Source organism: Cupressus sempervirens, chromosome 5 (assembly GCF_028749045.1).
Source record: "Cupressus sempervirens isolate cs-2001-9-10 chromosome 5, ASM2874904v1, whole genome shotgun sequence".
In the NCBI taxonomy this organism is placed as follows: domain Eukaryota; kingdom Viridiplantae; phylum Streptophyta; class Pinopsida; order Cupressales; family Cupressaceae; genus Cupressus; species Cupressus sempervirens.
The window spans coordinates 515746881-515761120 of NC_143122.1; the positions used below are offsets into that span (position 1 = coordinate 515746881).

General features: G+C 34.1%; 1 protein-coding gene across 2 annotated transcripts in view; it reads right to left on the reverse strand.

The window, feature by feature from the left end:
* Positions 1–14240, reverse strand: part of LOC149556971 (SNARE associated Golgi protein family) — a 142987-nt gene that overhangs the window by 52471 nt on the left and 76276 nt on the right. For both annotated transcript variants that reach the window (XM_089831615.1, XM_089831616.1), the window contains exon 5: positions 954–1020. In XM_089831615.1, the coding sequence (XP_089687741.1) occupies positions 954–1020 (67 nt within the window). The remainder of the gene's footprint in view (positions 1–953; positions 1021–14240) is intronic.

Sequence of the window (14240 nt, forward strand, 5' to 3'; positions counted from 1 at the left end):
TCCTCCAAACAAGAACTGAGACACTATAAGGATGTAATAGACTCCTAACAGGGTGAATATCTTTCACAAGATACTTTTGATTAATGGATCATTTTGTGAGTGCCATCCCCATCTGGTATTTTCCCTTGGCCAAGGTTTCCCTAGTTAACAAAATATGGTGTTATGAGTTCTCTTATTGCATGGTTATGTTACTGTTCGGCATAGTTAGTTTGCTTTCATATGCAAGTTATAAGATTGTTAATAATATCCAGTTTTGGGCTAAAGTTTGTGAAATACTCATTCACACCCCAACCCCCGCCCCCGTATTTCCTATTTCTAACAAGTACCTCATCCTTGACTGCACTACAGTGATACATAATAACAAATTAATTTCCTGATTCAACGAATATCTATGTTTTGATAGATTCCAAATTTCAAAACAAAGGAACAACTCAAGAAATTTTAATCCTCTTGCATTCATGTTGTATCTGCAGAAATAGCTATCAGTACAGAATCCTAAATGCATTGATATCATTTGAATCCAAACAATGATGTGGATATATGATCAGCTCTTAAGTCAACTACTTGATAATTAGACATTAATAACCTAACAATAAAAAAAGGCTCTTCTAAGGAGTTTAATAATGTAGTCAATGTATGTCGTGTTGGTTACAAAAGAAAAATGTAAAATTCATATTGAGGACAAGTTTGGAAGGTTAGCAGATTTGCAATCAAATAGAAAAAGTAATGCACTCTCCACTCAAGCAATTTACAAATGATCTTGTATGCCAATTGACAAGTCAGCAATCTATAAAAACCTGCCTTTACTAACAGGGATTCTAATTAATTTAGGTTAGAAGGCTTTAAAATTGGGTTTCAATTATTTACTGTAGAACAAAGATGAACTTGTGCATAAAGAACCAGCAGAGAGAAACAATGCAAAGTATCAGATAATTTAAGATCAAAGAACTTACAATGAAAGCTCTACCAAAAGCACCAGCACTCACATATGCCCATGTTCCAGGAAGCATCCCCAACCAACTGCAAATATCAAATAATTACTCAGTGCCACAGTTAAACTTTATAAACGAGAAGCACTGTTGAGGATACAAAAGGGCTTCGCACAGCTATAATGGAAACTAAAGCTATAAAAAAACTAAGGACAGGGGACAGTCAAAATATGAGAGGATGTAATATAATGACAAAAATGCCGCATTCTCAACATTTTGAAGCTTGACTAACAACTCAACACAGAATTTACCCCACAAAATAAGCTTAGTTGGTCGATGTGTTATTTGATATCTTGATACAGTTCAATTATATTTGTTAACATGCCATGAGAGAGACATACAATGCTAATAAGATACAGTAATACGAAGTGATAAATAACAAGAAAATAATGAAAAAAAGATAAGCACATGTAAAACAATTCCACAACCATTGTCATTCAATGCTAATTTCAATTCTTAAAGTCCACAATCTGCGTATGAAATAACCCTTATGGAGGCACAAAAGAATAACATGAATTAGTGAGCCCTTCTATATAATCTATCTGACAAAGCATTTAATAATTTCTTTGCATTTTGTGCGGCCACATTTACCCAACTTTTGCATCCCCAATATGCTACCCATTGCAATAGCACACTCTACATGTGCCATTAACAGAAAAAATTGTACTCTCTTATTTACTAATGAGAGCAACTTAAAATGCCCCCTTCTAACATTAATACGATGATACACCTTGTGTGAGATGTTCAGTGCCCAGCAAAATAGACAAAATTAACAGAAAATTACAGATTTATAAAACATTTACTAAAAATTCTATTCCAACGATTAGAGATCTGCAAATGGCTGCTTTTAAAAGGAATTGAACATCCATCTCTCTGCAAAATCAAAGTTTATATTTAGGAAATGCATTGCAGACATTGTGCATGATCATATAGGTGTAAAAAATTCTGAGGATCATCCACCAGTTGAATCAACTGCATGTGGAAATGAAGTGTAAGAACACCTGTATGAAAGTTGTCTAAATTGAAACTCTTTGGTTGAACTTGTCAATGATTCAGTAACCAGACATTTTGTCAAACTTACCTGATTTGGAAGTTGGAAATGTTTAACTGTTTGCAAGGGCTAGATTCAGTTTATAACTTTGTAATGATTTCATACATTTCACACCACAAAGATAAACTATGCAAAACCAGAAACAACTGTGCCCCTTTGAATTAATACTGCTATTCATATTCCAGATTGTTTATTGAATGACATTGGATGATTTATATTTGAAAAAGCATAGCCGAAATAATCTGACTTCTACCCTAACACAACCAGAATTGAAGATATTAGGATCCAAGTTGCATTGCATCTCCAACATTCATCTTAGACGCATTTAACTAAAATGGCTTCCAGCAGACAGTAGCATTCATTGCGACTAGAAAGCCCACACACCAAGAAAAGAATAGGAACAGCACAGGTTACTCCAAAGTCCCAACTCCAAAGAAAACCAGAACATATGCAAACCTTACTGGATAGTGTCACTGACAGATACCTCCTTCCATATAGCACCTAGGAAAAGGATTATGCAGCTGTCATACATCAGAAATGATATACAGAGATGAAATGTTCACTCCAGACTTGAACAGAAACAGGACATGCACCTTCAACAGCTCCAAAAATATTTCTATATCTTCATTGAACGCTAACTAAGTTAACTGAAATTCATGCACCGGTGGATAAACTCAAGCCAGGAGAAATGGTATTGCTCTGTTACTGGGGATACCATTAGTTTCCAGAGATCTCACGGCACTGCAGACAATCCTGCTCCAGAAACATTCAATGCAACTCACGGAAGGAATAATATGTATTCTCAAGATTAAAATCATGCCCAAGATCATTGAATCTGTCAATGGTTATTGCTGTCGCTGGTGCCCAGACTTATTTATAGGCTCCACTATAGTTCAAACTGAAGCCAACATCCAAAAATAACCTTTAATATTTATTTCTCACCATAATATTATTGACCTGCAAATATCAATTTACCAAACAAAATGCCTCTTATTATTGACAATATGGTCCACCATTTCTTATAAAACTCTTTGGCTCAAATATATTCAAAATAAAATGAAAAATGCCCACAGACGATACCTCTCAAAACACTATTATTAAGCCTCAAATATTTTTGAGGTAACTCCAAGCTAAGTCACAAGGTTCGAATTCAAATTCGAGTTCGTCATTCATAAAATTCGTATGAAATTTGGCAAGGGTAAAAATTCGGAAAAGTTTCGACATTAATTTAACTTATATAAATTTATTTATTTTTAAATATAAGTAATATATCCACAAAATTGTCAAAATAGTTAGAAATTGCTAAATAATTAAACTAAATAACTCGATATGATATCAAAATAAAATAATCTTATTATAAATAACTATATTACATTAAATATCATAAAATTCGGATGAAGTTCAGAAAGGGTAAAAATTCGCTGAAATTCGAACTTCATGGATGAAATTCGGCGAATCTTGTGACAGTCTCCAAGTATAGTCATATTTTTTATTTATCTCTATTTCTCAAATCAGGTAAAGCAGCTCACACCTGCAAATATTTAATTTCTCCAAAATTATGACCACCAATTTTGTACAATGTGAATCCCATCACAATTTCACTCCCAAAAGAACCAGGTTTCCATTCAGCTCTTTCACAAACTCCTGAAGGTTTCCCTCTCCAAAAATTCTAACTAATGCCAAAGCGTTAGATAATTTCATCCAAATTTAATATCATCTGAACATATCAAATGCCATGTAAAACTTTCCTTTTCTGACAATTTGGTGAACCGTCCATAATTTCTCATGAAGTTGCTTCTCAAACAACCTGGGGAATTTTATTAAATAAATGACTTTATAATATAGCTTTACTTTAGTCACTTTTAATTAAATTAATTAAAATTAAAGTCATCCTTCTATTATTTAATATTTTGGACATCTTTAAAATAATTAATTTAATTTATCAAATTTATGGACACTGCAGGAAGATCGTCTCTGACCTCAGGGTCTAGCTCATGAAGGCTCAATGGGGTGCCATAATCCATCAAAATGGTAAGGTGTCACTCATGGTAGAGTCACTTTAAAGCCATAAATCAAAAAATGTTGACTTTCTTATACTTTTATTCTAAGTTACCATATTCAGTTTGCCAATTGAGAATTCGCAAGTCGGTTTGTTGTATATGCGAAGTCAATTCGTATTCAATCCCAAATCCCCATTTCACCATAAAATTCGATGCCAATTCACTTTTACGAACCCAAGACGAATAATGAGCGAATGTGAAACCACACAGGGAAATTTAGAACGAATTTAACATGATTTTAGTTTTGGTTGACTTCAACACAATAGTTTTAATATATTTTATTAATATTATAATGTAAACTTTAAAGTTTAAAATTTTCCATCAAACCCGCAATTTTGTAAAGTTGTAATACCTAGGCTTGGCTTCACCATTAACAACAGCAGCCCCATTCACCATTGAAGGCAGTGGCACCAGTCACCGTTAACGTCACCATTTACAGCAGTGGCAAAGGCATACAGGTTAACGGCAAAGGCACCAAGGCAATAACCATTAAGTCACCATTCACAGTAGTGGCAAAGGCACACAAGTTACAACTACAAGTCAGTCACCACTCACCAGTCATTCTCTTTTCAATCTAGCCAATAGAAAGGAAGGTAATCTAACTCAGCATTTTAACCTCACTATGATTTCTTACTGTTGATATATTCAGCCAACATATCACTTCTTACTGTACATAGCCTAGATACACAGTTGCATGTCAACTCATGGTTAGTCTAGTTAATAATGCTACTACCTTGGGCCCTTCATATTTCACTTATTCCATCTGATCAATGATATCAGATACACTAATGTATTGATTCTTGAACTGAATTCAGATGTTACTGCTGTTAAAACTTACAGCAACCTTGGTTTCTTCATAATCTGCTTATTCTAGCTAGATTGTACAAACACACCAAGCCTATGTTACTTTATTTTAAAGGTTCTTGTGGGGAGATCTTGAATTTTAATTTTTTGCACATTCAAATCAAAGAAATTTACTTTTTTTGTTGTTTACTATTTGTAGATTCTATCATTCTAAGAATGGCTGCAATTGGTTCTGGCACCGGAAATCCCCACTTCAAAATCGACAAATGTTCCCCGTTATGGAAATACGTGAAAATACTACGACCAATGTCGGGTGGAGGAGGTTGTGTATGGATTTGCAGCCATTGCAAAGAGGAATCAAGTAGTTCCTATAGTAGAGAGAAAGCACATTTGTGCTTTAGTCCTCAAAAAGGCATTAAATTTTGTACAGGGAAGCCGAAAGTAAACGGAAAGCTACCTAAAACCCTCCTTCCAAATCACATCATGAACAAATACATTCAAGAACAAAAGCAAGCAGATGAAGTTGTTGGGAGGGCAAGTGTTGCTCATCCGTTGCAAAGTGGTAGGCCTTCAAAGAAAGGGAAAATGTCATCCATTCTTACGTTCTCAACAATAGCTTGTAAGTAAGAAAGCAATGGGACCATTGGAAGCATCATTTCAAAATGATGCTACAGACGTTGTCGATCAAGCCATAGCAAGATGTGTATATGCAAATGGATTATCATTTAATGTTGTTCGCTCACCATATTGGCAATACATGGTGAAAGCAGTTAATGATGCTCCAAAGGGGTTCAAGGGCCCTGGTTATGAGAAGATACGCACCACTTTACTTGATGACATGCTACCCATCAAGGATTCATGGACCGAAGTAGGTGTCACAATAGTATCGGATGGATGGAAAGATGCGAGGAATTGTCCTCTGATGAATGTTATTGCAGTGTCTACAAGAGGTACAATGTTTTTGAGAGTTGTGGATTGTGAAGGTCAGGTAAAGGACTGTCCTTTCATTACAAACATTCTCATCCAAGCCATTGAGCAAGTTGGCCCTCAGAATGTTGTTCAAGTAGTAACCGACAATGCAAAGAATTGTAGGGCTACTAGCTTACTGGTTGAAGAGCGGTACGAACACATTTTTTTGACACCTTGTATTGTGCACTCACTCAACCTAATGCTGCAAAAAATTGGCACTAAGGTTGAGTGGATTAAAAAATTGTATGAAGAGGCACAAGATATCCAAATGTTTGTCACAAACCACGATATGACACAAGCCATATTTAGACAATTCTCGAAATTGGAACTCTTCAAGGTAGTAAGTTCAATTGTTTAAAATTTAAACATGTTTAGAAATTTAGTCGCATTAGTTTAGTAAACTTTTTATGCTTTTAAATTTAAATAGATTAGTTGATTTTTAATTTTTAATCTACGATTGTTTTGATCTTAAAATAGGTTGCTAAGACCCGCTTTGCCTTCAACACTATTGTTTTGAGACACCTTATCAAAGTGAAAGAGGCATTGTCTAGAATGGTAACCAGTACTAATTGGAGTGTATGGAGGCAATCTAATAGTGAAAGGGCAGTTGTCATTAAGGAAAGGATATTACAAGACTCCTGGTGGGGCCGTGTTGAGTACCTTCTGAAGTTCACTGAGTCTATATTAAGCATGATCTAATACACTGACATGGATAGGCCTTGCTTGGGTGAGGTATATGATGGCATTAACTCCATAATTGAAGATATTAGGGCCATCATAAATGAGAAAGAGCAAGATCCTTATGTAAAATTCATCAAGGAGCTAAAAGTAATCATGGAAGAGAGATAGAATAAAATGACTACCCATTTGCATCTACTTGCCTTTGCATTGATCCCCAAGTTCTATAGCCAAGATGTCCTCAAGGGGAACAGCACAAGAGTTGCTCCATACAGAGATCCTGAAATTTCTAAAGGGTACAAGGAAGCCCTCCGAAGAACTCTTTCTAGAGCACCTATGATCAGCAATGAGGTCTGAATTTATGATTTTTGCCAGCACCGATGATTGTGGTCTTGATGCTCTTGAAGACAAGAGCAATGTTATTGCTCATAAATGGTGGTACTTCCATGGATAAAAGTACCAACTCTTGCAGCCCGTTGCCATCAAAATTTTATCGCAGGTAAGTTCTTTAGTCTTAAGATTCTAATATGTAATTTCTTGTTCATAAATATTCAAAACTCTTCACTCTATAATTTCAAATTTGTAAATCTTGATAAGTTGCTAATTCATCATCATCTGAGAGAAACTATAGCACATACTCTTTTATCCACTCAATAAAATGCAACCGACTAAACTCCAAGAAGGCAGATAACTTGGTCTTTGTGCATTCCAACTTGAGGCTCACAACTCACAAAGAGAACACCTACAAAAAAAGGGAGGCAAAACAATGGGATGTTGAACCAGAGTCTACAGAGTTGGAAGCCCACTTTGATGCACTAGCAATTGATGATGGTGAACATAATGATGAGATACATAGTGATGTTGAAGCTGATCCTGAGGTTACAACTGAGACTACTAATGCTAGTGGCACTAATTGTGCTTCTAATCGACATCTTCCTAATGATGAGGAATTCTTTGATGATTTTTTATCACATGACTGATAGTGTTTACTGATTAGTGATTAGTAATGTTGGCATTACTGTTTTTGAATTGAAACATTGATATAGTGGTGTATTTTGACATTTTGTCATGCTATTCGAACTAAATCGTGAATATATATGGTGGTTTATGTTGCTAAATTGCTATAATATTAGCATAGTGGTGTACAAATTTATTTGCTGCAGCATATGTTTACACATATAATTTTTCTTTCTAAGAAAAAAAAACTTGTTCGAACGAACCCAAAACGGACCAAACCCAGCCCAACAAAAATTTGAGCGAATGTCAAACCTGAATATTGAACCCACATATGAACCAGAATCCGAACTGGCAACTTAGCTTTTATTCAATGAATTATTAAGCCAATTTGGTTAATCACCACTAGCAAAAAAGGCACTGAATTGTGTGTATTCCATAGTTTTTGGCCAATTTATTCTCACAGAGCATTCCATAGTCTTTGTCCATTTATTTACACAAAGCATTTAGTGCATGCAAGTTTCAATTGGGTGAAAAGCAGAGGAAAATTGATGCAGCCTGGTCTTTGAGTAGGCTTGTGCTACAAATTTGGCCATCAGTTGTGTGCAGGAATAGGAGGCAAGGTTAGTGTGACAGGAGGAGAGATTGTCAGCTGCACTATATGTTTCTCCTTTGCAGCAAGCTAGACAAGGAACAGCTGATTGACTTGTCCTTTCTCTGTGCAAAGATTTCTCACCTGATTTTCCTCTGTCCTTCGTTATTGTTAATAAATAAATTAATTCGGTTTGACAAGTTTTACTTTTTCATGTATAAATCTTATATCCATTCTATACTTGTTTCTATTTATTAGGTCTTCTTGGGTTGAAATGGTTACAGACATCTCCTTCCCACTCAAAAGCTGCTTACCTAATTCATTCCAATCACATAATTCTCATCTCGAAATAGAAACTACATATATAATTCCTGAAGAAAATAATTACATCGCATAATTCTCATTCCCATGCCATATGAAATGCACTTTTCCATTTATTAGAATAAGTCAGAGTTTGATCTGAGGTTTCTCATGACTCATTAAAAATCGCTACTCTAATTTCCTCCTAGTGAGTGTGACTCGTTTGGTTTATTATATAAACTTATTGTTTATCAAGATTCATAGATATGTGAAAATTCAAAAACCAATTGTCTAATTTAAGCATATAAATCCCCTTTGAACATGTTGATCACCCTCTCCATTTTCAAGACCACATGCATACCTTCACAATAGCCAATAATACCAACTCCTTTTTAATTTAACTCTGCATATGTTAAATTTTTTCGTGCCAATTATTCAAATAAACATAACCTTCTCTGTGTACTTGTTCCACCATAAAAATGTTACATTCTTAGTATTCGACTATTTTTGAAGACAATTGTTCTAGACTTTCTCAATATTACCAAGATCATACTCCACTGCTTACATCATCTTTATTACATCAATGGCATTTTTATGGGACTCCTAAAGTCTTTATCCTTTGGCATGCTACAATGCTCATAGAAATGGAATACGTCCAGGTGCAATATATAATACCAACTAATTCAATTATTAAGTACGACATATTTACATCAGTGACAACATACACAAGTTTGTGTGCACAGGTACATACATGAATAAAAATGTCTTGAAATATACAAGAAGCCCTGCTCATATGGCCTCCCAAATTTAAAAGAATGTAGAGTAGCTTTGAAGAACAGAGAAAAACACATTTTAAGAACAACTTCACAAAAATTTACAAAGGGAAGGACTGAAAGTGAAATAAAGACACTACATCAAACATTATGATGCAAGGCATGCATCGGGAAGAATTCACAAAAAGAGAACATTTGCACAATATGAAGAATTATTTATTAGAGAAAAAGTAGAATTGAAATTTGAAGGTAGAGAAACATGCATAGAGGCAAGAGACCTAAACACCAAATGCCATTCCCCATGTTTCCAAGGTACACAAGGCTCAAATAAAATAGCTTACAAAAGCAACAGATGGAAGCTTCTCATCAAACCTAGAAGTCATTCAAAAAAAGAATTTCAAATACTTTGAAGAGCTTCTTCCCAAACCTAGTGCCTTAGATGTATGAAACCAAGAGTCTCGACTTGATCTTATACCTCGCCTAAACTCAAGGCGTTCAGCAGTAAAGAAATGTCGATGGCCCTTAATACAAACAGTAAAATAAAATTGGATCTATGGGAACTCAAACCAAATAAGAATTTGGGCCTTGATGGTTTTCCTCTAGCATCATTTCAAACATATTGGGTTGTTATGTGGAATGGCATAAGGTAGACTATTCAAGATTAAAGAAATGCTAAATGATTTTTAAGGAATTTAACTCAACCAACATTGCGTTAATGCCTAAAAAATTAAATATGATGTCATTTTGAAATTCTGCTTTATTCATCTTGTTAAGACATTGTACAGAATCATTTCAAAAGTAATTCCTAACAAACTCAAACCTTTACTTCATATAAACATTTTACAAGAGAAAATCAACTTTGCCCTAGATAAACCAATCGTGTATGGAATAATCATAGTTCACAAATCCTTTCACTCTGTTGTTCCTCTACACAAAAAATTGGTCAAAATGCTAAACATTAGCAAAGTCTATGATCAAGCATGCTAAAGATTTTTATTATTAATCTTCGAGAAATTTGGTTACAGAAAATCATGGCAGTAATGAATCTGTGATTACATCTCAACTCCCAAGTACTCATCTCCATGAACAGTAGCCTTACAAATTTCTTCAAATCAATTTAGGGACTCTACCAAGAAGACACGTCTCCACCTTCCTCTCTATCACATTGATTGAGCCTTTAGAAAGATCAATTCAGGTGGTAACCAGATTTGGTGGATTGAGGGATCTACTTTTAACGCATGCTATTGACCCACCAAAAGTTTGATGATCATTCCACCTTGAATGAAAATGCCAATTTAGAAGCAGCAAGATTGAGATCAACTTAGTACTCATAGCCTAATTGGTCAAATGATTAATAAGAAAAGTCAAAATAGTTTCTTCTTTAATACAGAATTACCCAAACACATATTTTCTCCATAGTAGAGTTCATTATACACAAATCCCCTTCACTCAAAGGAGCAGTTAGAAATTCTCACTTGAAGATACAAAAGAATCTTGGATACTGAAAGTGGAATCATGGAAAGGAAAATATCTCAGCCTTGTAGGAAGGATCACAATGATTAAGGCAATCATCTCACCTATTCCACTTTACATAATATTGTGCATAAAACTCACAGAAAAGGCCAACAGTAGTTTGCAAGGCTTTATGAAAAAGTTAATACAGCAAGACTCCAATGACACAAAAATAATACCATCGATTGACTGGGAAACTACTTGTAAAGCCAAAACTGCTGCGATGATGAAATCTATACTTGTTAAAGTTAGATCAGATTTATATTCTTTAAGAATTTCAATTCTAATCTCTGTTATGCAGGTGTATATGTCAATAAACCAATACTAAATATTCTCTACTGATTACAATATTACAATAATAATAATTTGAAATGTATATCAATGCCAATTTGCTATGAGTTGATATCGATCTGCTATGATCTCAATATTGATAACAAAATGATATATACAATGACAAATTACTTCTTTCTGAATCAGAGTCTTGAAGCACGATATTATTACAACAAGATTATGAGTCAATATTAAACTACGGCAAAGTACTGTTGTTGAGATAAGTATTGCTGCTGTATGTTGGTTCTGTACTTATTGATCTTGGTACCTTCCAAGAATGAGAATGGCCTCCATGTGTATATTATCTAAGGGTCATGTCTCCTGCAGAGACATGGCTCTACGCAGATCATATGGTTTCATGTAGGGTCATGTCTCTACGTGAGACATGTTGTCCTGCATTTTGTCACCACAAAATGTTGGTAACAGCACGAAACTTTTCCAAGCTAGTTTCGTGTCTCTCTAAGCTTGAATTTGATATTCAATTGCTTAATGTTGATTGATTGATCCATTTCAATTCGAATATCAAATTGTTTTATTGAAGGCCTTCGTCAAGTCGTTTTTCTTTTTCTTTTTGTCGAGCCTTTGCTTGATTTTTGAAGCCTTCACAGTCCGTTCTTTGCTTTTGAGTTTGCGTTTGTTTGTTTTTAGTCCTTTGAATTTGCTCATGTTATGCCTTTCGTTTTTCCCTTCAATTCAGTCTAACCTAGAGGTCAATCGGAGTTGTCAGTCAAGAGATATGGTCATTTTAGTGCCTCAAAAGTGGACATTTTAAGTGCAACAGCACAATTTAAAAAAATGATGTTATATTTTCATTTTGACATTCACTTTTTGAAAATATAACATTTTACTCACTTTTTGTTATGTTTTGAAGTTACTTTTCATTTAAATTTATAAATTAAAGTGACTATAGTGCACTTTATGTTATAATTTTAAGTTGAGTTACTTTTTAATTTTTCACTTAAAGTCACTATAGAACTATATAGTTACTTTTTAAATTTTTTATTTTTAAATCAAATACTTATATAAATGTCACTTTAACTTAATGTTTATGACTTATATTGATTAATATAATACATAAATATTATTTTTGACCCATATTGTTGACATTTTTATAAAAATAAGTGAAATGCATAACTTAAAAGTCTAAAAGTGGACATTTTATATGCATATGCATGTAAAAAACTATGAAAAGTGGAAACTTTTCATGCTAATACATATAAAAATTCATTTTGAGGACCCTTTTCAAGTTATTACATCAAAAGCTTCTAAAAGTGGACCTTTTTGATGCAATGACATGAAAAGTTGAGTTTTCATGCTTGTGCATGAAAAAGGTGAGATATGTTTATAAAATATGTAAGGGACTCCAAAAAGTGAGATTTTAGAGACTTGCACATTTTAAAATATGTAATGGGCTTCAAAAAGTGAGATTATAAGCAAAGACATATTTTAAAACATGCAATTGCATCAAAAAGGTCCTATTTTACCTTATTACATGTTTTAAAATATGCAATGAACACAAAAATGTCCTATTTTGTGAAAAAAACATGTTCTTGCTCCAAAAACCTCCTATTTTGATCATAACTTTTGATTCTCTTCATGGATTTGAATGAAATCAATTGCATTCATCATGTTTTGGAGAGGTGATCATTTTGCCCTCATCAAAAATCAAGTTATTGCACCCAAAAACGTGTTTGAAACTTCAAGCTAGGGCACGTTTTTTGCATAAAAATCCATAAATCTGCCAAGTTTGATCACGTTTTTTGCATGAAATCAAGTCGTTTTTACCTTTTTAGGTGATTACATTGGTTGAGGATCATTATTTTGGTGTTAAATCATCAAAATACTTTACTTTGAAGATCACGTTTTTTGCTTGTTTTGACAAAAACGGCTCAAGAACTTTCAAATCTTTAAAACATAGCAATGAGGAGTTAATTTAGGGCACGTTTTGTGATCTTGCATAATAATCTCCTTGTTTGCTGCCCTCTATAATTCGGATTTTGGAGATTTGACAAATTCTCATCATTTTTGAAGAAAATTTCAAAGAAAGAGCATCTTTTCTTTCATTTTTGGCACATATTCATCAAGTAAGTGGACTTCTTCTTTCTTGTGTTTTAATTCATGCTTATCCTTGCTGATTTGATGCTTGAAATCGTTGGATGGATGCCATTTGTGAAAATCTTTGCCTTAGAATGTGCATTTTTTCTTTAAATATGAATTTCTTCTTCATTTTGATGTCTTTGGTTCTTCCTCGAGTTCCAAATTCGAATTTCATCTTTGGGAGTGCATTACATCTTGGCATGTTTTGAGTTGTTTTCAGAGGTATGTTTTTCTTTTATTTTGGTTTTGTGTGCTTGTTGCCGGTTTTTCTCCATTTTGGAGAAGTTGCAAGTTTTTTCCCAAAAACTTGTTTTTCCTTCATTACATGCGAAAGCATTATCATTTCATTTTTTTTTCACATTCCATTTCCATGTCATTACATCTCACATTTCATCCGACAAATGCGATTACATGTCTTTTATCCCATTCGCCATCCGCATATGCATGTAATCCCATTTTTCGTTTCTATTTTCATCCATCTCATTTTTCGCTTCCATTCGCACGACACGATTACACGAAATGCCTTACATGTAATTGCATCCAAAAGGTCCAATTTTGACTAAAAGTCACTTTTTGTGAAGTCAAAAAGATGTCATTTTCTCCTCTCCATATGCATTCACACTTACATGAATAAATACATGTTTCCATACATGTTTCCACCTCATAACATATTTTACATGTTACCCTTCATCCGCATCCGTATACACATTCGCACTTACACCTCATTTCATTTTTTCACTTTCCGTTACATATTGCATTTACATATATGCATGCTTCATTCAATAAAGCTTTGAAAACATTTAAGTCACAATTGAAATCAGCAACTTTCACTTTGCAGGCATTCCCATGCGTTTCACCTTTGCGCATTTTCATTCCATTCTATTTTCCATATTAATACTTCCATTTCATTTCATTTCACATTCCGTTGCATATGCATACGCTTCCTTTTCAAAAGTCACTCATTTTCGAATCTTCACTGCTGCTCTGGAATTCACTTACATGGAGATTCCTTCTGACGATGTATTTGTGTTTTGGAATTTTTGTGTTACAGTACAAGCACAAGAAATGTCCTCACCTTCCAAATCCAAGGGCAAGATGAAATACCAATATGACAAAGAATTGGCTCATGCA